Source organism: Notamacropus eugenii, chromosome 6 (assembly GCF_028372415.1).
Source record: "Notamacropus eugenii isolate mMacEug1 chromosome 6, mMacEug1.pri_v2, whole genome shotgun sequence".
Lineage (NCBI taxonomy): Eukaryota > Metazoa > Chordata > Mammalia > Diprotodontia > Macropodidae > Notamacropus > Notamacropus eugenii.
The window spans coordinates 204081157-204105629 of NC_092877.1; the positions used below are offsets into that span (position 1 = coordinate 204081157).

Here is a 24473-nt window from a genome sequence, read left to right on the forward strand (position 1 = left end):
CTGCAGCACTTAATATTGATTAGTGCAGAGTAAGCACTTGATAAATATTTTAATCATTCTTTCATTCATATACTCTCTGTTCTAGAAAAAATGTTCTGCCAGATATTCCCCACACAACAATACTCTGTCTTGCCTCTGTCTTTGCACAAATGGTCCCCTCCTCACCGCTGCCTCTTAGAATCTCTAGCTTCCTTCCAAACATAGCTCAGGTGCTACCTCCTCAAGGAAGTCTTTCCTTATTCCTCTAGTTACTTGCACTCACCCCATCCTGAAATTTCTGTGTAGAATTTTCTATATTCTTTGTATTTACCTATGAACATGCTATGTCCATCCTCCAACAGAACATAAGTTCTTTGAGTTCTTATTCTTCCTTTGTGTTCCTAGCAACTAGCACTACGCTTGTCTCATAGTATGCACTGAGTTGAGAAACAATTCTGATTAGGAAGAATAGGGAAAACCATACAAAGAGTTCAAATATGAATATACAGGGAGCACATTGGATATTTAAAAGAAGTAGAAGACAGAAAAGAAGGTCGATAATGTTGAATGAATGAGTGTAGCACTGTCCTACAAGAATAGTGTCCACAGCGCAAAAGATCAGAATGAACTAAGGCTGACAAGGAAAACTAAAGACCAAAAAATATGATGTTTTAAATTATGTTGGAGGAAAGAGAAAGACCCAAGAAGGGTAAGGTTGCTTCTTGGGTTAATTGAATAAGGATGATGGACAACAGAGAAGACAGAATTATTCAACTCTTATTTGGCTTTGGTTTTCTCTGCCAAGAGACTTTGGACTGGACTTTGATCTGGAAAGGAGAGAACAAAAATGGCTAAAAGAAATTAGAAATTAAAGATAAGTAGCAAGATAATTCAAGAGTTCCTAAATGTCCTCAGTGGTTTCAAGGGCCAGGCCCAGACTGAACTTGTATTCTAGCGAACTTAAAGAACAGGAATGGTTTCAATTTGAAAAAGTCACTCAATGAGTCCCAAAATTATTGTAGGAACTAGCTAGCAATAAGTTCTTTTTAGGGCAGGGAGTGGTCTAGCTTTATCAGTCTGAAAACCAGGAAGGCTCCCTTAGTACACTTGGGTGGAACTCCTAGGCCAGATAAACAGAAAAATCATTAAGCCAAAAATTAACCCTGCTATCACTAGTACTTCCATTAGTGGAAATCATCAACTCCAAGCAATACATGACACATCCAAAATGTCCTTCTAGAATCTGTATTTGTTCTATCTCCTATCTCGATGTCCATTACTTTCTTCTTGTCCCCTGTTCAAGTACTCAGACTTTCTCATTAATGCTCTAAATTGTGACCATTAGCTGCTGCAACCACCATCCCAATTGTTTACTTAAATTTCTCCCAATTACAGTTATTAGTTTCTACTCTCCATTATTATTTCTCATTCCTGTTTTCCCTACTGCTTTTCATCCCCATGACTTTTGACAGCTTCCCTCTCCTGATTTATTTCTTGTCTCTTAAGTCTCTTGTCAATCATCCTTTTGCCTGAAAAAAGTCATAACACCTTATTCAGTTATTGACAAAGACATGCTCATACACATATTCTGGCAATCTGGTTCTGGATCTGTTTATACCTTCCCTGGGATCTTTCCTTTCTTTTGTAACACTCCACCTCCATCTCTCCTCTCCCTCTGTCCACATAGAGAATCACACCCTTACCTCTGTGCCCAGAGGAATATAAATTTTGATCACTGAAACCTCACAGAACAAAGAACAGACAAAAACCTCTCCATCTGGAGTTCCCCCCTATTTGCATTTGCAAATTGGACCCCAAGGGTATAACTACCCCAGGTTCGGTGCACTCTGTGAATCTAAGCGCTTAAAACTATAATTTAGGAGTCCCTACCAGTGTGTTTACTTTATTAGTCAAATGGTTGATACAATTACCTCAAAAGAAAGGAATTTACTACTGCAGGAGCAGTAGTAACAAAAGAGAGATGAGACACACTCTCCCACAAATATACACAGCACTAATGGGGAGAGCAGACACATAAGGAGAGTACACAAGTAGAGAGATACACACTTGGGAAACACATGTAGCCAAGTTGACTGATACCTCCCTCTGATGTTGCATTGCAAAATCTTTTCTCTTTTTATGGCATCCTCAATTGCTCCCCCACCCCCGCCCTCACCCCACCCCCTTCCAGAGCGCCGTGTCTAAGCCAGGCAAACAGCTCCTCTGGACTCCCTGGGTTCACCTCCTAACTGGTGCAGTGTCTCCTGCGGGGCATTTAACTCCACCATAAGACTATAATGAATTGGGGGAGGGGGAAGGGGTGGTGGGGAAATCCCCTTCTTTCCCCCCTCCTAAAAGGGAAGGGAAGGGAAATACCCCTTCAAGAGCTGGATTCTTCAATACCGGTTAGTTCTCTTCTCTTCTAGGGCTCGTATTTCTCCGAGCTGTCCTCAGCCTCCGCTCTGGACTGATGCCCCACCCTCGCACCAGGATGCGCCTTTCCTTTTAAAGAAACACTAGGAATGTAGCCAGAATCTCTTTACGTTGTTATAGATGGTAAGAGAGAATTCTTTCTGAACTTTTTGCTCGTAACTTCATCATTGTTTCAAAACTTACCAAAAAAAATATCTATTTCTGCAAAGAGCTTCCCTTTTCTCAAAAAGCCTGTGATTACGAAAACTATTTCCTGCTGTTTTTCAGGAAGTTCAATTACAAGCCCACTTTTAGAGCTAAAAGGGAGTGGCTAACATAATCACTTAATTCAACCCCTTCTCTGTTTTAAGGAAGAAACCAATAAAAAATATCAATGAGCTATTTTATAGACTCAAGCAGATAATTAACAAATACTTTATTAATAAACTAGGTTTCGAGGTGGAAAACAAAACCGATCACGTGAGAATCAGGGCGATTTCATGATTATGTGCTTTAACTCAAAGCTGATTGGATAAAAGTCCTTTTTCATTCTTTTTTCCTCATTGCAGACTGAAAGATAAATTCGAATGGTGACTGTTACTCCAGATTTAAAATCTCTGTGTTAATCTATGAGGCCTGTGATTCTTTGCAAATAAGCAGGCATTCTCTCTGTCTTAACTGCACTTTGAATCCTGACCCTAATGGCCTTAAAAGAGATGAAGCCATTGAACCTAAAGAGGAATGAACGAATAGATGTTGACTACATAAAAGGGATTCTTCAACCTACACCCACTTGTGCTACCTGGGATGATATTTGGAACTTTCAAGCCAAGCCAGATGATCTACTTATTTCGACCTACCCCAAAGCAGGTTTGAGGGAAAGGGGCATGAGGGAACTTGAAGTGGGGGGCCTTGCATATTGTAGATCTGGAATAAACATTTCCTTAGCTGAATGACAGAAATAGAATGCTTGAGTGGATAAAAATCTGCACTGGGTTTGTGAGGGAGGGGGTTTATGGGCATGATTAAGATGAATGTTTCTAGAGAAAGTTCGCCAGGGATTAATGAGAGATGCTGCATAAACATGGACTACAATTTCATAGATTTGATCCATTTCTCAGGATACTAAAGTAGCAGAAAGGTGTCCCTAAAACAGATTAACAAATATTTGTATGAGAGAGCCCATGAAAAGATAAAGAGGCAGTTAGCTCCACCTTCTTGAAGTATGACACAATATGCTTTATTTATCAAACCAGTTTACAAGGATCTCTATAGAGGAGAATTCTAACAAAATACATAAATGTTTGAGGGAGAGGTAGATGCATCAGTATGGATGTATGTACATGTGTACCTGCATACATATACATATGCAAATGTGTATATGTATATGTACAGAGACACATGAACTGTCCTTTCAAAATAGCAGGAAAAATCTGTAAGAAGTATGGGCTTAGAAGATCTTGATCCCTTACCTTTTACGTATTTCACCAAAGAAACAAATGATTCTATGTATGCTTATGTTTATAATCCTTTTATGGAGAGAGAGAGAGAGAGAGAAGGAGAAGGAGAGAGGATGTTTGCTCTAATCAATTTCTTACTCTTATCAATTAATATAAAGTTTATGCCTTTTCCCTAATGCAGTTTGACCAATCAAAATTTCTATTGGCTCTGATGACTTCTGAGTGCCTAAAACTTAATTAAAAAACACTAAAGTGCTTTTCATTAAAAAAAAAAAAACCACTAAAGACTTTACAAGTAGAGTCAGAGAAGATTTTTTTCTAATAATAATAGTAATAAATAATTTATGTAACATTTAAAGGTTTGCAAAGCATTTTATACATATTATTTCATTTGATCCTTCTAATAACCCTATGAGGTAGGTGTCATTATTATCATCACTTTACAGTTGAGGAAACTGAGGTACAAAGAGGTTAAGTAACTTACTCAGGGTGTCACACAGATAGTAAGTATCTGAGACAGGATTTAAACTCAGGTCTTCCTGACTCTAAGTCCTACATTCTATATCTACCTAGTTACCTAAAGTTTTTTTTAATTATCATATTCAGAAAATTTGACTAAATATAATTTTCAAAATTAAAAAAGCAAAGAATTTCAGAGTTGAAAGAGGTCTGAGAGGCTATCTAGTCTAATTCATATATAAATAAAATTTTCTCAATACAATAATCAATCAAGAAATACTTAGTACTTACTATGTACTAGATTCTGGGGACATAAGGACAAAAATAAAGCAATCCTTACCTTCTAGGAGATTACATTATATATGAAAGGAAAACATTTGATTTCCAAATGTACACAAAGTAAATAAAAGGTAATAGGGTCTGTGTTCGTCCTTCGTTGCTGAAGAAGACCATGCCATCAGAAAAAAAATGACATGACTTGCACTTGACTTTGTTCTGAGTGAGGGAGGGCTGTGCAGGTCATCAGCCTCACTTCCCCTCCAGAGCCATCTGGATCCAGTAACATTCATCAGGATGACTGGAGATGACCCAGGATGAGGCAATTGGGATTAAGTGACTTGCTCAAGGTCACACAGCTAATGAGTGTCAAGTGTCTGAAGTGAGATTTGAACTCAGGTCCTGCTGACTCTTGCACTGGAACTCTATCCATTGCACCACCTAGCTGCCCCACAAAAGGTAACAGAAAGAGGCAAGCTGAAGCACATCCACAGCTGGATGAATCAGGAAAGGTTTCATGCAGCCTGTGGTATTTGAACCAAAAGATTTCAGGGAAATTAGAGATTCTAAAACAGGATAGTCAATAAAAAAGGCACAGAGAGACAGGCAGAGTGCCATGTGAGAGAAACAATAAAAAGGACTGTTTGGCTAGATCATACAGTTTGGGGGGGTGGGCGGAGCCAAGATGGTGGAGTAGAAAGACGCACATACGCTACCTCCAAACCCACTGCCCATAAAATATCTGTAAAAAAAGAACCACTGGTGAATTCTGGAGCAACAGAAGCCACAGAACAACGGAGTGAAGGAGATTTCTGCTCCAGAGAGCCTGAAAACCTCTCGCACAAGGTCCCTCGCACCCCAGACCCGGAACTGAGCCCAACCCTGCCTCGGCAGCGTGGAAAGGAGCAGATCCGAGCAGGCTTCAGGGACAGAATCTCCAGCAGCCACACGGGTCCCTCCACCCACAGGTGATGGGGGTCGGTGAGAGGGTCTCTTTGGCAGATCGAGAGGGGTGTGGGGTGCCCCCATAATTCAGGCCCCCTCGGGAGGCAGCAGCGGAGGCGGGAGCAGACCGGGACTCCTCAAGCAGGCAGGAGCCCTGATGCATTGTTGAAGGTCTCTGAATAAACCCCCTGAGGGAACTGAGCCTGTGAGGCGGCCCTGCCCCCACCTGAGCACCTAAACTTAATCTCACAGTGAAGAGCAGCCCTGCCCCCACAGAAGCCCTGAGGCTGGGAAGCAGCATTTGAACCTCAGACCCCAAACACTGTCTGGGAGGATCAGGAGGCGAGGTGGGTGTGAGGAGAATATTCAGAGGTCAAGTCACTGGCTGGGAAAATGCCTAGAAAAGGGAAAAAAAATAAGACTATAGAAGGTTACTTTCTTGGTGAACAGGCATTTCCTCCCTTCCTTTCTGATGAGGAAGAACAATGCTTACCATCAGGGAAACACACAGAAGTCAAGGCCTCTGTATCCCAGCCCACTCAATGGGCTCAGGCCATGGAAAAGCTCAAAAAGGATTTTGAAAATCAAGTTAGAGAGATGAAGGAAAAACTGGGAAGAGAAATGAGTGACATGCAAGCAAAGCATGAAAAACAAGAAAACACCCTGCTAAAGGAGACCCAAAAAAATGCTGAAGAAAATAACACCTTGAAAAATAGGCTAACTCAATTGGCAAAAGAGGTTCAAAAAGCCAATGAGGAGAAGAATGCTTTCAAAAGCAGAATTAGCCAAATGGAAAAAGAGATTCAAAAGCTCACTGAAGAAAATAGTTCTTTCAAAATTAGAATGGAACAGATGGAGGCTAATGACTTTATGAGAAACCAAGAAATCACAAAACAAAACCAAAAGAATGAAAAAATGGAAGATAATGTGAAATATCTCATTGGAAAAACAACTGACCTGGAAAATAGTTCCAGGAGAGACAATTTAAAAATTATGGGCCTACCTGAAAGCCATGATCAAAAAAAGAGCCTAGACATCATCTTTCATGAAATTATCAAGGAAAACTGCCCTGATATTCTAGAACCAGAGGGCAAAATAAATATTGAAAGAATCCACTGATCACCACCTGAAAAAGATCCAAAAAGAGAAACTCCTAGGAATATTGTGGCCAAATTCCAGAATTCCCAGGTCAAGGAGAAAATATTGCAAGCAGCTAGAAAGAAACAATTCAAGTATTGTGGAAATACAATCAGGATAACACAAGATCTAGCAGCTTCTACATTAAGGGATCGAAGGGCATGGAATAGGATATTCCAGAAGTCGAAGGAACTAGGACTAAAACCAAGAATCACCTACCCAGCAAAACTGAGTATAATACTTCAGGGGAAAAATTGGTCTTTCAATGAAATAGAGGACTTTCAAGCATTCTTGATGAAAAGACCAGAGCTGAAAAGAAAACTTGACTTTCAAACACAAGAATGAAGAGAAGCATGAGAAGATGAACAGCAAAGAGAAGTCATAAGGGACTTACTAAAGTTGAACTGTTTACATTCCTACATGGAAAGACAATATTTGTAACTCTTGAAACTATTCAGTATCTGGGTACTGAGTGGGATTACACACACACACACAGGCACACGCACACGCACACACACATAGAGACAGAGTGTGCAGAGTGAATTGAAGAGGATGGGATCATATCTTAAAAAAATGAAATCAAGCAGTGAGAGAGAAATATATTGGGAGGAGAAAGGGAGAAATGGAATGGGGCAAATTATCTCTCATAAAAGAGGCAAGCAAAAGACTTATTAGTGGAGGGATAAAGAGGGGAGGTGAGAGAAAAACATGAAGTTTACTCTCATCACATTCCACTAAAGGAAGGAATAAAATGCACACTCATTTTGGTATGAAAACCTATCTTACAATACAGGAAAATGGGGGATAAGGGGATAAGCAGGGTGGGGGAGATGATGGAAGGGAGGGCATGGAGAGGAGGGAGCAATTTGAGGTCAACACTCATGGGGAGGGACAGGATCAAAAGAGAGAACAGAAGTAATGGGGGACAGGATAGGATGGAGGGAAATATAATTAGTTCTTACACAACACTCCTATTATGGAAGTCATTTGCAAAACTACACAGATTTGGCCTATATTGAATTGCTTGCCTTCCAAAGGGAAGGGGTGGGGAGGGAGGGAGGAAGAGAAGTTGGAACTCAAAGTTTTAGGAACAACTGTTGAGTACTGTTCTTGCCACTAGGAAATAAGAAATGCAGGTAAAGGGGTATAGGATGGAGACAAGGGCAGAAAGGGAAGAGAGGGCAGATTGGCAGACAGGGGCAATTAGATCGCTCAGTGTTTTGGGGTGGGGGGAGGGGACAAAAGGGGAGAAAATTTGGAACCTAAAATTTTGTGAAAATGAATGTTAAAAGTTAAATAAAGAAATTAATTAAAAAATAGATCATACAGTTTGGGAAGGTGAACAACATATAACAAATTAGGAAAAGAAGGTTAGAGCTGGAATGCAACATGCTTTAAATTCTAAACAGAGGAAGAAGTATTTGATCCCAGAAGTAACTGATAATCACCAGAGTTTATTGGACAGATAAATAAAAGGGTCAGAGCTTTGTTTTTGAAATATCACTTTATCAGCTGAGTGGAGGATGGATTGGAGACTACAGAAACTATTGCAATAATTCAAGCAAGAGAATATAAGGGCCTGAACTAGGGAGGTTGCCATGGGAGTGAAAAGAAACACATGGGAGGGATGGTAGTGAGGTAGAATCAACAGGACTGGACAAATGACTTACTGAGAAAGACTGGGGAGTTGAGGTTGACTGCAAAGTTGCAAACGTAGGTGACTGGCAGCATGGTGGTACCCTCCATAGAAACAGGAAAGTTGTGAAGAGAAGTGGGTTTGAAGGAAAGATGATAAGTTCTCTTTGGGATATTTTGATTTTGAGTTGTCTGGAGGATATCTCGGTCAACATTTCCAATAAACAGTTGATAAAATAGACCTGGAATTCAGCAAACTAGTACTATTATCTGAAAGTTGTTTGAATAGAAGTGACAATCAGATCCATGGAAACGAATGATATCACCAAGAAAGAATGTGGAGAGAGACCAGGACTAAACTGTAGGAAACACTCACAGTTAAGGAGCAAGACATGGATGATGAGCCACCAAAAGAGACTGATAAGCAGTGGTCAGATAAAAAGGAAGGAAACCAAGAAAAAGGGGTACTACAAACCTCAGCAGGAATATAGTAATTAGGAGAGAACAACAATGTTAAATGCTGCAAAAAGCTCAAGAAAGATGAACACTGAGAAAACACCATCACATATAACCATTAAGAGATCAGAGAAAGCAATTTCAACAGACTGATAAGGTTGAAATTTGATTGCAAAGGAGCTAAGAAGTGACAACAAAAAGGGAAAGTGGCAGCAATGAGTGTAGACAGCTTTTTCTTGGGGTTTGGCTGTGAATGGGAAGCGAAATATACGACTATAGCTTAAAGAAATGGTAGGGTCAAGTGAGGATCTTTTTAAGGATGAGGGAAGACCTGAGTATATTTGTAAGCTTCAAGGAATGAGCCAATAAATGAATAAATAAGGAAATGGAATAAAGGAGTCAGGTACAGGAATTGACCTTAGAGAGCACAGAATGGAAAATAATGTTAAAAAGTTTTGAAATACTAAATATAAAATTAGAGAGAGCTCACAGCAAATAGACTGTTTTCTTAGAAAAGTTTGAGATGAGATGACAGAGAAATAGGGTAGTGAAAGAGAGTTGAGAAGAAGAGAAGTTTTAGAATAGCCACTGCAGAGAGTGAAATAGAGAATTAATTAGAAAAGTAAAAGGATTGCCTTGCTGCAGCAAGGGCTCATTTGGTTGGTTGTTGTCCTTGGTTCTCGAAGAGGACTAAAATTATATCACCATGATAAAGTCAAGTTTCAGTGTGTCCAACTGTGGCTGATCAGACTAATATGAGCTTAGAATGCTTACTATGGATTGGGCACAGATAGTCCGTGTGAACATTTGGGGTGGATACTCCAAACTTGGGTATCCTATGTTTCCTTTGTGTTATCTCAATTCTGCTTTGCTCATACAGCATAGCACCCTTTCTGCCGTGGGCACGCCATGCTGAGTGGTCCTGAGCCAGTGTCTCCCATGTCGCACAATCAAATCTAAAGTTCTTGAGAGAGACTTTGAGAGTGTCCTTGTATCACTTCTGACCACCATGTGATTGCCTGCCCCAGTTGAGATTACATATCCAACAAATGGTCATCCAGTCTCTATTTGAAGACTTCCAATGAGAGGAATTCACAATCTCCCAAGGCAGATGATTCTTCTTTTGAATAACTCTAAATAGCAGAGAATGAGTCAAACGACAAGGAGAAATTGTATTATTCCCTTGGTTCATCTGCCTAAGTCATGCATCATAGATTTTAATGGATTTTAGCGGTTCCATGGTCCAACCCCTCATTTTACAGACACTGAAACTATGGGCCAAAGAATAAGTGATTTACCCAAAGTCATAAGATCATAGAATAATGATAACTGGAGGAGACTTTAAAAATCACCTGGTCTAAATTGTATCTGAGTGAGAATACATTCTAACATACATATCAAAGGATTCATCTATCCCATTTATAGTAAGGAACCTCTTTTGGCAAAGATCAAGCATGAAGTGGCATTTTGATCATTGAAGTTTCCTCCTGCCTCCTAATATCATATCTCCCTTGATATTTTCCAAACTCTGCTTATACTAATTCCATCTGACTGGGTGATCAAAAAAGGTAATAAAATAACTGAGTTAAAATTTCAACCCAACTTCTTTGATTCCAGATCCTGTTTTTTTTCCATTAAACCCTGTTGCCTCAAAGAGGAGACAGCTGTTTTCCAAATGACTGCTTTAAATTTGAACCTGGGATCAATAGTGAGATACCAAATGCTCTATTCCCAGAAAGAATGAAAAACTCAAATGAGGGCTCAAAACTTTATTCCTTTATAGAGTGCCATTATGCAATGCTTTTTATCTGTGCTAATAAAAAGTGAGGTTTTTACAAGGTAATATGGAATTTTGTCCTATGTTGCTTTATGAACTTGATATTAACAGTCTAACTATGACTCTGTATTTTTAAAAAATCAAGAACTCTCTCAAACTTCTATTCTTTTCACTTCTTTCTATGAAATAAGGGACAACTTGGACCCAGGAGATAGTAGACATGATACAAAATGATGGCAATATCGAGAAAAGTAAACGAGCTCCTACTCACCTTCGGTTTCCTTTCATTGAATGGGTCTTTCCACCAATAGGCTCTGGTAAGTGATAGCATGGCCACCCAGCCACACTTGAATACAAACAATTTCTGACATATTATTTCCCTGACAACAAATGAACAAAAGCCAGAGAAATTCTATATTTGGTATTTTTTTCCTCTGTCCATAATTCATCTTTACATTTCACTTTTCTGCCTTAGCTTTCCCCTCAGCTTCTAGAAGCTGTCTAAGATCCAGAATGACAACACTCTACCCTGTTTTCTCACAGTTTCCCAGGATCAGTCCACTGCAGTCTTCTATAAGAGTACAGGCAATAGCAGGACTAGTAGTAGCCAGGGCCCTAGGGTTAACCACCCTCTCCAATGTGCTTTCTATCTACACAAACAGGCACCAATAAAACAATGAATCCACACATCATATAACACTTATATAACCCCTTACAATAGTTAGATCTACAATTTTAAAATTCTAAACATAACTATGTACTTAACTGCAAGGCAAAAAAAAAGAAAACAATATATCAGATAAAATACATAAATAATAAAATACATCACGATATGTACATAAACCTGGATAATACTTTTCCATCAGTACCTATGGTGAACTATGGGAACGTATATATTGGAATCTAAAAAGGAAGCATATGAGGGAGGAAAATTTATGTGCTTGGTGTAACTCATAACTGTGGGCTGCAATGTTATTGTCCATTCAGGAACATCTGTACCACATGAAACAAGCTGAGGCTCACTGTTTGACTGTAGATCCTTACTACTTTTCAGTTAAGAAGGAAATACTATTCTTTTCTCTACTTGAATGTTAGCCTTTATAAGCTCTTTCAATTAACCATTACCATTAAAAGGGAATTAAGAACATGTTAACTTGTAATGTAAATCAGAGTTCTTTAAGCTAAAGACCTGCAATGTTCGTCAAACTAGCTCGCTCTCGCGCTCTCTCTCTCTCTCTCTCTCTCTCTCTCTCTCTCTCTCTCTCTCTCTTTCTCTCTCTCTCTCTTTTACAAATGAGCCCAGCCAGTTATTTACTGACCCAAATATTTTTGTTTACCAGTCAGAATAGAGCTCACCAACACAGCTCTAGCTTACCATACCAAAGCAACTGCAGTGCTCCCTTTGCTTTTCTTTCTCAAGCCAAATGTGGCAGCAGAGACCAAAAAGCCCTTATGGAAAGTTTCACATTTTGTTAATTATGGGTGGTGTTGAAATATGCCACATGTCACTAGAGCTCTTGGCCAAAGAAGTCAATTTTCTCTCCAACCAACAGAGGCTCACGCAGCAGTGGCCTTATTTTAACTGACTGCTTCTAACTGCCACAGCTCCAATAAAGCAATTTTTCAATCCTCCTACTATTTCTTTGCTTCTCCTCAGGTTTTTCTTCAGTTCCTCCTGAAGTTCCTCTCCTCGTTCCTCTTCCTCTTCTGCCACTCAATCCAGTGGCTTAAATAAGAACTTCCTGACTCTCAGTGACTCACTAGTTGCCTAAAAAGTCTCAATTACACAAATTTCCTCTATCAAATTGGCAGTACTTTTTTAATCACACCTCAGTCTCCAATTATTTATATGATTTCTCATAAAACATGCACATGCAAATTATCCAAGGTATTTATCATGTTTCAAAGTCTTCAGCTCTATCTCTTGGGTACCCTTGAATCTGTTTCTTGACCATCATATTTCCCTAATTTTTAATAAATAAAAAGTCCCCCTCTGCCTCTTTAATAGCATTAAATATCACTCTGTTTTGTTGAAAAAGATCCATATCCTCACATCTGTATCACAGATAATTTTCTCTCCAAAGCTGTCCAAATTCCATCTGAAAGCTCTTTCTTCTTATAACTATATTAGTAAATTAAAACAGAGTTCTTTTTCTACTTCTATTTGTCATCAAAATATTCATGTATATCAGTAGCAATATTTTACATAAGTTGATAATCAATATAAATCTCTTCTTTTGTGTAAAAATATTTTTCTGTTCTTTTCATCATTAAAAGGCTCTACTTAACTTAAAGGGTTAAAGTACATTACACTTTAATGGACCATGATCTCATCAGTGTTGGCCCTCTCCCTAAAAGTAGAGATCATAACCTATCCACACTTTCTTCTCCAACACATACTCTTGTCCATGTTTCCCATTAAATCCTCCAAAAAGGATTCACCCACTTTCTTGGAGCCCCTTTAATTGGTCTCCCTGCCTCATGCCTGTCCACTCCAATTCACTTCTTTCACTCAACTAAGTGATTTTTCTCATGTGTAGATCTGACCCTGTTACCCTCCCCAACAAAATTCAATGATTTGAATTATTTTCTTATTACTTATTACTTCTTATTACTTCTAGAATCAAATATAAAGTACCCTGGGTTGGTTTTTTTTTTTAGTTGAATGCTTTTCCTAATCTGGCCACTACTTAACATTCCAGTCTTCTTATATTTTATTCCTCTCAAAGCACTTTACAATCCAGCAACACTAGATGACTTATTGTTCCACTAACACAACACTGCATTTCTTGCCTCTCTGCTTTTCCCCCATGGCCAGAATCCTTTGGCTTTACCCATGCCTGGAATGTTCTCCCTCCTTCTCTCCACCTTTCAGTTTCCCTGATTTCCTTTAAGACTCAGTTTACATCCCACATTCTTCAGGAGACCTTGCCCAATCTCCCTAGCTGATAGAACTTTACATTTAGCTCACTCCTCACCTATTAGACTGTGATATCCTTGAAAATAGCAGCTGTTTTTGTCCTTTTTCTGAATCCCCAGAACTTAGCACACTGCCTGTCACAAAGTGCTTAAGAAATGTCTATCAGTTTGACTTCCTCCAGATCTCTAGACATTATTATGTAGACATTACTGAATCAGTGTGTTACGTGGGCTATTTCTTGTTTTTGCCACCTGGCCATCTACCTCTTTTTCTAATCAGGCATTTATTTGATATCTTTTACACTATTTGGTGATGCATGCAAAGTTTTGTGTGTATAATTTTTCATACATCTCTGAGTCGCTCACTTTAGACAGCAGAAATTATGATTTATACCTACATAGCAACATTAGAAGCATATTCTCATTAAAAATGGAATTTTGTTTGAGGGAGATCTTTGTGCTTAATAAAAGCCCTTCCCAATTTCCCAAATGTAATCCAGCCCACTCTTCTTCACATTCGGTCATTGTCCATCTGTGTTATCTGACCAGGATATATGTGGTAATGGACCAGTTGTTCAACCAACTAGATATCATTGTGTAGACAATAGATATTTTTGCTCGGTTTTTCCTATATGGTTAGGGTAAATTTTTGTGTGGGTATACTTTTTGGGGGAGGTTCTGCAATGTAATCAGATAAAATCAGAATAGATCTACATTACAGAAACTCTCCATATATGGCTATATAAATCACTGAAGAAATCAGTTACTTCTTAACACAATGGAAATCTAGTCGCATTCCACAAACATTTATTAAGAATCTACTATATGAAGAAAATACAGTGTCAAGCACTGAGAGAAATTTAAAAATTAAGTAAGATATGGTCATTGACTTCATGGAGTTTACAATCTAATAGGAGAATATATTATTTTTAAAATAACTATGATGGAAAATATGACAAGATGAATGCCTTTAATACTTGCATATAAAGTGCTTTTCAAGGTCTTGGAGAGTTTCATGGAAAGGGGGACATTTGAAATGAAATAAATTCAAGAGGCAAAGGTGGGGGTAAGTACATTACAGAGGAAGAAATATTTGAGCAAAATTGGGAAAGCATATAAGAGACAATGAGTAGTCAAATTTGTCCAAAATGTTGGGTATATAAAGGGACATAAGTTGAAATAAGACTGGAAAGTTAAAGTGGTGACATACTGTGGAGCCTTGAATGCCAAACTAAGGAGTTTGGATCTATGAAGGATTTTTAACAGTATAATAAAATGATTACACCTTTGCAAAAGATAAATTAATCTGGTAGTGACATAAAGGATGTATTGAAGAAGGCAGAAAATGAAGGCATAAAGACCAATCCAGGAGCTATGGTAGTAGCCCAGGCAAGTGATGACGGCTTATAGGAGAATGGAATGGAAGCAATGGGAATACAAAAGAGTGAACAGAGATGAGATATACCACATATGAAAACAGAATTTCTAGGACTTGACAGTTGAAGGTGGAAGGGGTGTGAGAGGGAAAAGTCAAAGATTATTAATAGTAAGATTTCAAACTCAAACTACTGGCTGAAAGGTACTATTGACAAAAATAGAAAAGCCAGAAGGAGTACCAGATTTTAGCAAAGTGAGTTTAAAGCATCACTGGGAATATCCAGTTATCAGTCCTAATTTTCTATTTACAAATATCCAGTAGTCAGCTGGAAATGTGAGTCTGGGACTTAGTAGGAAGCACGGCACTAGAAATAACAATTTAGAAATCATCCACATAGAGGTCAAGCCCTGGAAATTGGTGAAATTTCAAGGGAAAGAGATAATAGAGAAAAGAAAAGAGTACAAATGAGAATACCTTGAGAAATATCTACATTAAGAGAAGAAAAGTTGTCACCTCCACCAGTGATTTCTTCTTTGTGCATTTGGTCTCGTCACTCTGCCAATTGAGGTGTGTAGTCCAAATATGGTAATTCCACTGTCATTGATATAAATAATTTGTTATAAAATTGCTGTTCCAATTCTGCATATTTTTTCCTTCCTTCACTTTCATCGATGAATGTCCTTGAGATGATCTGACTTGTTTTCAGTCTCACACTGAGGACTCTACAGACTCACTTAAACTGCTTCTATCCTTTGCTGTTTTACACATGATACTTCTCATCATTTTCTATCATTCTCCTCGGTAATGTTTTTAAATGAGTGGATAGCATTTATTAGGCATGTTAAAGCTTCCAAAATAGTTTACAGTATATTAGCTCATTTGACTCTACAGCAACATCATTAGTCAGGTGCTATTATTATCCCCATTTTACATATGAGAAAACTGAAGCTAAGAGTGGCTTGCCCTGGATCACGTAGCTAGTAGGAATCTAATACAGGATTCAAACCCAGATAGTCCTGACTCCCAGTCCAGCACTCTATCCACTATGCCACCTAGCTGTCTTACCTGTTGCCCATGGCTATCATGTCATTCCATTTGTGAAGCTCAAACACATTTGCTTATGACATAAAACCTTCATGGTGTATTATAGTGTATTATATAGTATAATTATTATACTTATATATGCTATATATACTACATAACTATATATAATTATATAGTATAATGTGTTTGCTGGCTAACTCATTTTCTGGGTTCTTTCAACATTCTTTCTGTGGTAATTGTTTTATAATAGTTAAACTTGTATAGGAGTCAGCTTGTTCTTTGTTAATGACTCTTCTTATCTCTGTCTTATTTTTCAGCATCAATAACTCCTCTGACTAGAACAGATTGAAACCATTGTAATTGCACACAGTTACTTATTTTTTCCTGCTTTTCTACTTTAGTGTTGAATTTCTCTTTTTTTTCTAACATGGTCTCACTGACCACAAAGAACTAATTTAGAAGTAACTTTCACATCAGTAACAAGTTATTTCCAATCTTTTAAGATACAGTCCATTTCATTTTTTGTGATGATGTTAAGCTTTCTAAATCTAGCATTTTAACTCTCTTTATCAAGAAAGTGTTCCTGAAAAGAGGGGTTGCAGGGGGGTGGTATATAGTCTAATGGCAGAATACATATAAAGGGGAACTGAATTTAGGAGATGTTGAATGTAAGTATGCCATAGACATGGCCAAGAATAAGTGGTAAGATAAGACAAAGGCTCACCTATCAAAGCCCAGTGTCCCAGGGGCAGAGTCCAAGATTCCAGTTCCAGTGGGAAGGGGATGAGGGTAATGGCAGCACAGTATGGAGATGGCCATGGAGATCTAGAGACAACTACAATGTTCTGGCAGCTGCATTGAATTGTTCCCAAAGTTGAAGCAATGAAAGAAGAAAGATCCTAGAGTCACAATGTAAGAATGATGATAAATGGACAAAAACTGTTTTGCAGGTTTGAATCAAGCTAATGCAATGCCATCACCACGCATGCTAAAAACTCACCTTCCCATCCAACTGTTGCCACCATCCTTCTTGGAGAAGGGCTGTAAGGTAAGGAGCAGGAGACAAACCTTGGAACCTCTAAAAGCAGATTTTAGCCAGTTTTCTAGAAAGAAAATTCTCCTGGTCTCAAAGGCAGTAATCTATTACTAAGGATTTGTTCTTTATAGGAGTAGAGGAGGGATGAACCTATGATTTCATTGACACAGGGAATTACCAGATGGAAACTTCTCCTATCAATACAGATGAACACTATCTCCAACTTAGGGTCTTAAAGAGTTGCCTAGACCAGTGAGAGCTCCAGTGACTTACTCAGGGTCACACAATCCATATGTATTCAAGGAAGGATTTGCACCTAAGTCTTTCTGATTCTGAGATTAACTCTCTACCTGCTCTACATGCTGCATCTAAGCCCAGTAGCATACTTCCTTATCATGATGACTGTGGAATCCTTCCTGTCACTCACAAAAATAGCAAGTTACTCACAAGAAAACAATTTCTAAATGTAATTGTGGGACTGTGTTAAGATCGTAGTTATCAAACCTAAAGAAGGTCTAAAGACATGAGTGGAACCAAGAGAACATTTTGTACAATAAGAGTAATATTGTTTTAAGTCTGACTTTGAATGAATAAGTTATTTTGACTTATAAATACTCAAATTATCAGACCTACAGACTCCTATATATGTTCATACCACCACAGCACCTAGGCAATATTAGTACAAAATGACTAACTAGAAGTCAGTTTGTCCAAAGGCTTCATTTCACAGATGAGAAAACTGAGATCCAAGGAATAAATAGTTGACAAATGAATCAATGATAGCTAACGAGATTGTAATATTTTTTCTCTATACACTTCACACCTCTTTTTCTTTTCCCCTCCCTCATGATCAATTTCAGATAATCTATATGGCAAGAAATGCCAAGGACAACTTGGTGTCCTATTACCATTTCCACAAGATGAATGCAGGACTTCCTGATCCAGGAACCTGGGAAGAGTATTTTGAAGATTTCCTGGAAGGACGAGGTAACAGAATCCAACTATATTGTTGTTGCCAAAAACAAAAAACAAAAAACAAAAACCTTGAAATTATAGAGAAATCTTTGACCTCTTCATGAGAAATTCAACACCCTTTTGTTTTTAATACCAAGGAATTGGTAGGGTGATCCATAATGTCTCCTGAATGTATCCTCCATTCAAACGATTTTACACATTTTTACCTGTCTTTCAGTGTGCTGGGGTTCCTGGCATGATCATGTGAAAGGATGGTGGGATGCAAAAGACAAATATCCCATTCTCTATCTCTTCTATGAGAACATGAAAAAGGTGAGGGCTGGATCCAGTCTGTCAATCAATGGTATTTACTAAGGGTCCACCATAGGTGCACATAACTATACTTGGCACTTAAGACAGTTTAGAAGGAAATAGGATATGCCCTGATAACAATCTTATCATGTTCAACAGGTGCTGTATTTCAAATATTGCTTTACAAAGTAGTAGTAATAAGGTTTTTTAAATGCATAACTGCATTGTTACTGTGTATGAAGGAAATTGATTCTCTTGTAATGATTCTTACAACTAATCACAGAAGCTCTCGTATTTTGCCTGGTGACGGTGGTATTTTTATAAACATTCCCCAGGGTAATAATGGTCTATACCTTTTTTCTGATATTATAACCTAACCCTAAAGTCATCAGCAAGCATTTATTAAGCACTTACTATATAAGAGGCCCTATGCTAAGTACTGGGGAAGCAATGATAAGAAAAACTTGTCCTTCCCTAGAGTGATGCTTTAGACCCTTTACTGTTATTATTTTCTAGTCATAAAGTCAAGTCAGCAAGCATTTATTAAGTGTTTATTATGCACCAGACATTGTGCACTTGGGATGCAAAAACAAGAAAAAATACAGTACTTACCCTCAAGGAGCTTACTTGGAAGAAGACAGTAATAATTAAGATAATTATACCCAAAGAGTTATTAAACTACCTATACCCATTGACTCTGCAATACCACTACTTAGTATTTTTTTCAGATAATTAGGTGTTGAAGGTAAAGAATGTATATGTTCTAAAATGTTTATAGCAGCTCTCTTGACAGTGGCAAAGAACTGGAAATTGCAAGGATGCCCATCAATTGGGGAATGGATAAACAAGTTGTGGTATATGATTGTGATAGAATATTACTGTGCTATAAAAACTGATGAGCTCAATGATTTTAGAAAAACATAGAAAAATTTAAAAAATGAGTGGAACTAAGAGAACATTGTATACGGTAACAGTAAGATTGTTTTAAGAATGACTTTGAATGAATAAATTCTTTTGACTATTATAAATACTCAGATTAATTATGAAGGACATATGAAGAAAGATACTATCTGCATAGAGAAAGCACTGATAAATACAAGTATGTATAGAATAATTGTGTGTGTGTGTGTGTGTGTGTGTGTGTGTGTGTGTGTGTGTGTAATGGTAGCCCTCTCTTAGGTGAATGGGAGAGGGATGAGAAAAAAATTTACATGATAATCTTGTATATTTGAAAGGAATGCCAAGTTGTGCATGGCAGTTTTGCAGTTACATGTACAATCATCTTTTCTATTATACAACATTACGAAAATATTTGTTTTATTCGATAAATTAAAAATTAAATTTAATAATGAATAAAGAGATAGTGGATAACAGAAAAAAATCTAATGTACTTTCTACCATATTGTACTATATGTTACACTGGGTTAAAGGTTCTTGCTCTCATAAGTACTATATAATACACGATAATACACCATGAAGATTTTATGTCATAAGAAAATGTGTCAAGCTGGAGAGGATTTCCAGAACTAAAGAAAAAAACATCAGAAGTAGAAAAAAAAGTGTCCCTGGGAAGTATACTTCTCTATAGAGATAGGACCCCAATATTAGATTTAACATGGAAAGGAGAAAACTCTTTTTTTTAGATTATCATTTCTTTTTCACATTCTTTTTTTTAAATTCAGAGTTCAAATCCTCCCCCTCCTATTGAGAAGGCAAGCAATACAACTGTCGATTATATGTGTGAACTCATATAAAACATACTTCCATATTAGCCATATTACAAAAAAAGAAAGAAAAATGAAGTGAAAAGATTATCCTTCAATCTGCACTCAAAATTCATTAGTTCTTTCTCTAGAGGTATGTAACATTTTTCAACAGGAGTCCTTTGAAACTGTCATGTATCACTGAATTGATGAGAATAGTTAAATGTTTCACAGTAGATCATCCTTATAATATTGAGATTAAAATGTTCTCCTGGTTCTACTCCACTTTGCATCAGTTCATATAAATCTTTCCAGGTTTTTCTGAAACCATCCAATAATATCTCATTACAATTACATACCACAACATGTTCAGCCATTCCCCAGTTGATGGGCATCCTCTCAATTTCCAATTCTTAGCCACCACAAAAAAAAAAAAAGCTACTATAAATATTTTTGTACAAATAAGTTCTTTTCCCCTTTTTATCTCTTTGAAATACACACCCAGTAGTGGTATTTCTGGGTCAAAAGTTATGCACAGTTTTATAGCCTGTAGTTCCAAGTTGTTCTTCAAAATGACTAAACCAGTTCACAACTCCACCAATAGTGCATCAATGTCCCTATTTGTCCACGTCCTCCAGCATTTGTCTTTTTTCTTTTCTGTCATGTTAGCCAGTCTGATAAGTATGAGGTAGAATCTTCTTTTAATTTGCATTTCTCTAATCGGTAGTGATTTAGAGCATTTTTTCATATGGCTACAAATAGCTCTGATTTCTTCTTCTGAAAGCTCTCTGTTCATATCCTTTGACCATTTGTCAGTTAGAGAATGGCTCTTATTTTTATAAATTTGGCTCAGTTCCTTGTATATTTACGAAATGAGGCACTTAGAGAAAATTGCTGTAAAACTTTTTTCCCAGTTTCCTACTTTCATTCTAATTTTGGCTACATTGGTTTTGTTTGTGCAGAACCTTTTTAATATCATATGATCAAAATCATACATTTTACTTCCACTTATTCTCTCTGCTTCTTATTTGGTCACAGATTCTTCCTGCATCCATAAATCTGACAGATGAATTTTTCCATGCTCCCATAACTTGCTTATGATATTATCCTTTACGTCTAACTCATATGCCCATTTTGACTTCATCTTGGTATATCACGTGAGACATTGGTCTATGCCTGTTTTTGCCAAACTGATTTCCAGTTTTCCCAGCATTTTTTGTGAAATTATGAGTTCTTACTCCCAAAGTTTGGTTCTTTGGGTTTATCAAACACTAGATTAAACAACATATTGTTTGGATTCTGGTTTCTAATTCACTTCCATTTGGGGGGTGAGTTTATGCTGATCACATTCATAATTATGATTACTGTGTATTTCCAGGAGCAAACTCTCTTGAACTGATAAATTTCTAAATTCAGAATAATTACTTAGGCCCTTCCCAATATAAGTAGTCATATAATGAGTTTTTGACACTATGATGAATCAATTTCCATATTTGTGTGTTTTAGCCTTGCTCTCTATCGACAATGAATTCTTCCTCTTGCCATTCTCAAACAGGACCCAAGGAGTGAAATTAGAAAGATAATGGAATTCATGGGGAAGAGCCTAGATGAAGATACTTTAGATAAAATCATCTATCATACCTCTTTTGACATAATGAAAAAGAATCCAATGGCAAATTATACATCAGTTCCTGGTGAAATTATGGACCATTCTGTTTCCCCATTCATGAGAAAAGGTGCCGATGTTTTTTCCTATTATTTTCTTAAGAATATTCTCTTCTTATATTTCAAGTCATTTGGAAATTTTCATTTACCTTTCCCTCACAGCTACTCAGATAGGTATAGATACAGATCTTTCAAGAATGGAAATACTTGTCAGAATAAAATGATTGTTTTAAGGGATGGCTGATGAAGTTAAAATAATCTTGTATCTAGGAGAATAATCTGAAAGTACTCATTAAAAGTTACAAAAATTATCCTAACAAAAAAATAATGTCCTTCAACCCAGTAATTCCATTACCTTGAAAGTGTTATTTAAAAAGAAAAACAAAATAAATGAAGAAAAATAGAACTGTCTGTTGAAAGAGCTTCATAATAAAATTATATGTAGTTAAAAATAACTGGGATAAAAATATAAAGACCAGATCTGTGATTTCACTGATATAGGAACTCCCTGGTGCAAAGACTTCATCTGTCAATGCAGATCAGCACTTCTCTACAATTAAAGACCTAGAGAGTTGCCAAGAACACTGAAAGGTTAAGTGATTTGCCCAGGGTCACATAGCAAATATATGACAAAAGGTGGGAATTGAGCCCAAGTCTTTCTGGCTCCTAGACTAGACCTCTGTCCTTTACTTCCAACAGCAACAAAAAGGCATAATTAAATTAACTGTTGTACATTCATGTAATGGAATACTATAAGGTAACTGAGACCAACAAGCAAGAAGAAGACAAGGACATTTGAGAAGACCTTATAACATCTAGCAAAATTAGAAAGACAAAAGAGCAAAACCAGATGAATAGAAAATATACTGTGACCATCTATGAGGTCACAGAGTGAGAAGGAATGAACATGGGATACTGGTGAGGATGTAGAGGAAGTAACTGCAAAATTGTTACGATATTTTATGTATTTAAATTAACTAACTGAAATACAAGTAACTATTAAGCAAGTTTAGCTGGTGGTATTTATGTTAAACATTAAGCTTTCAATAACACTGTTGGGGAGAGAGGAAAGAAAATACTTTAAGTGGCCACTGAACCTCCCCATCTGTGATTCAGGGGCTGTGGGAGACTGGAAGAGCTACTTCACTGTGGCCCAGAATGAGAGGTTTGATGAAGACTACAAGAGGAAAATGATGGGTACCACTCTGACTTTCTGTTCTCATCTCTAAGAAGAAATCAGAAAGAACCCAAGTTTATGAAGACTTTAAACTTCAAGTGCTATAAGTGCTAGTCACTGTTAGTATGGTTATTATGTTTAGTCATCATCATTCTGCCAATTAAAGGGATTATATTTTCTTTTTATTTACTCCCTTCTTAGAAATTCTGTGATTAAAGTTGTCATGGACTTAATAGCATATGTCCAAAACAGAACTCATTATCTTTCACCCAAACATCAGTCTCCCAGTCTCTCAGACTCACAACCTACGAGTCATCCTGTATTCCTCATTATCTCTAACCCCCCTGCCCCTCCACCATATCCAAGCTGTTGCCAAGGACTGCCAGTTTTACATCTCTTCTATACGCTTCTTTATACGTCCTGTGACACTGCCACCACTCCAGTGTAGGCCCTCCTCATCTCATGCCTGCTGGTGGGTTTGTCTGCCTCAAGTCTCTCCCTACTCCAAGCAGTTCTCCACTCAGCCACTAAAATGATCTTCTTGAAATGCAGATCTTATCATATCAACACCTTCCCCCTCCCTCTCACTCTCCCACTCCATAAACTCCAGGGGCTTCCTATCACCTCCAGGCTCAAAAGCAAAAAGAGCGTTCAAAGTCCTTCAAAACCTAGTCCCCTCCCACCTTTCCAGTCTTCTTAAATCCTACTCCCTGACAGGCATACTTCAATCCAGTAACACTGGCCTTCAGGCTCTACCAAGACCAAAGACACTCATTTCTTAGCTTTAGGCACGTTTCCTGGCTGTTCCCCATGCCTGGAGTCCTCTTCCTACTCCACTCTGACTACTTACCTCCCTGGCTTTCTATGAATCCCAACTAAGATCCTCCCTTCTATAGGAAGACTTCCCTAAATCTTATTAATTCTAGTGTTTTTCCTTTTTTTTAATTATTTTCTATCTATCCAGTATATAACTCACTTTGTATGTATTTGTTTATATGTTGTCCCCCTATTAGATTGTAAGTTTCTTTAAGAACAGGGCCTGTCTTTTGCCTCTTTGTATCTCCAGAGCTTAACACAATGCCTGACACATAGTATGTGTTTAACAAACATTTATTGAATTGAATTTTGTATTAGCGTCATAAATAAATCTTCTATAAACCATGTTTATTACAAATTAATCAAAAGTCTGTCTTCATACAAATTAAAAAGTTGAATTAAGTTTGGAAGTAGAAGATGGCAGAATAAGGTAAGAAACTACCTGGCTTTCCCAAATTCCCCCACAAATAATTTAAAAAATGCCTAAAAGTAAATTTTAAATTAAAAGTCAGGGTAAAGCAGTCGTCTAGCCCAAGACAGCTTGGGAGGACATTAGGAAAAACCTGAAGTGATCTGACTGAAGTTCAGATGCCTCCAGCAAATACTACAGAATCAACAAACTAGCCCTGGGAACATCTATGTCACAGGTGGCTTTTGCTTCCAGGAATTTTTACCCCATGAACAATGTGGAAGTTGAGTGACTGATTAGGGGAAGATTGTGGAAACCCACCACTGGTGCTAGATGCAGCAATATATAGGTAACATAAGGGAGGGCCTCAGCTGGTTGTGGTCACTCACAGGAGAGCAGAGGTTGCTGTTTCAGTTCCAGGACAGTGGAGCAAGCTGACACGGTCACCTCAAGGTCTGCAGGGAGTAAGAGCATTTGGGACATCAGTGCTAGGAGTCTTGGTCATAGCTCAGGTACAGAAAGGA

The 24473-nt window shown here is 37.7% G+C and overlaps 2 protein-coding genes across 4 annotated transcripts in view; one reads left to right on the forward strand and one right to left on the reverse strand.

Annotated features, from left to right (window-relative positions):
* LOC140512603 (sulfotransferase 1C1-like) overlaps nucleotides 1-24473 on the reverse strand; it is a 198457-nt gene that overhangs the window by 169501 nt on the left and 4483 nt on the right. The gene's annotated exons all lie outside the window — the stretch shown is intronic.
* SULT1C4 (sulfotransferase family 1C member 4) lies at nucleotides 2162-23898 on the forward strand. 3 transcript variants are annotated; one of them, XM_072621805.1, is made up of 9 exons: nucleotides 2162-2231; nucleotides 2406-2535; nucleotides 2961-3261; nucleotides 10728-10853; nucleotides 16828-16925; nucleotides 17774-17900; nucleotides 18106-18200; nucleotides 21438-21618; nucleotides 22664-23898. In XM_072621805.1, the coding sequence occupies exons 3-9, from the start codon at nucleotides 3093-3095 to the stop codon at nucleotides 22774-22776; spliced, it is 909 nt and encodes a 302-aa protein (XP_072477906.1). In that variant the 5' UTR covers nucleotides 2162-2231; nucleotides 2406-2535; nucleotides 2961-3092; the 3' UTR covers nucleotides 22777-23898. The 3 variants fall into 3 exon arrangements, with proteins under 3 accessions (XP_072477906.1, XP_072477904.1, XP_072477905.1); XM_072621803.1 differs by having other exon boundaries at nucleotides 2208-2535; XM_072621804.1 differs by lacking the exons at nucleotides 2162-2231; nucleotides 2406-2535 and having other exon boundaries at nucleotides 2739-3261.

Excerpts from the sequence above, each read along its gene's own strand:
- SULT1C4 (XM_072621805.1), top strand. The coding sequence starts at position 3,093 with ATGGCCTTAAAAGAGATGAAGCCATTGAACCTAAAGAGGAATGAACGA. Across the intron at positions 10,854-16,827 it reads CTTTCCACCAATAGGCTCTG|GTTTGAATCAAGCTAATGCA; the intron begins GTAAGTGATAGC and ends ACTGTTTTGCAG. Across the intron at positions 17,901-18,105 it reads AGATTTCCTGGAAGGACGAG|TGTGCTGGGGTTCCTGGCAT; the intron begins GTAACAGAATCC and ends CCTGTCTTTCAG.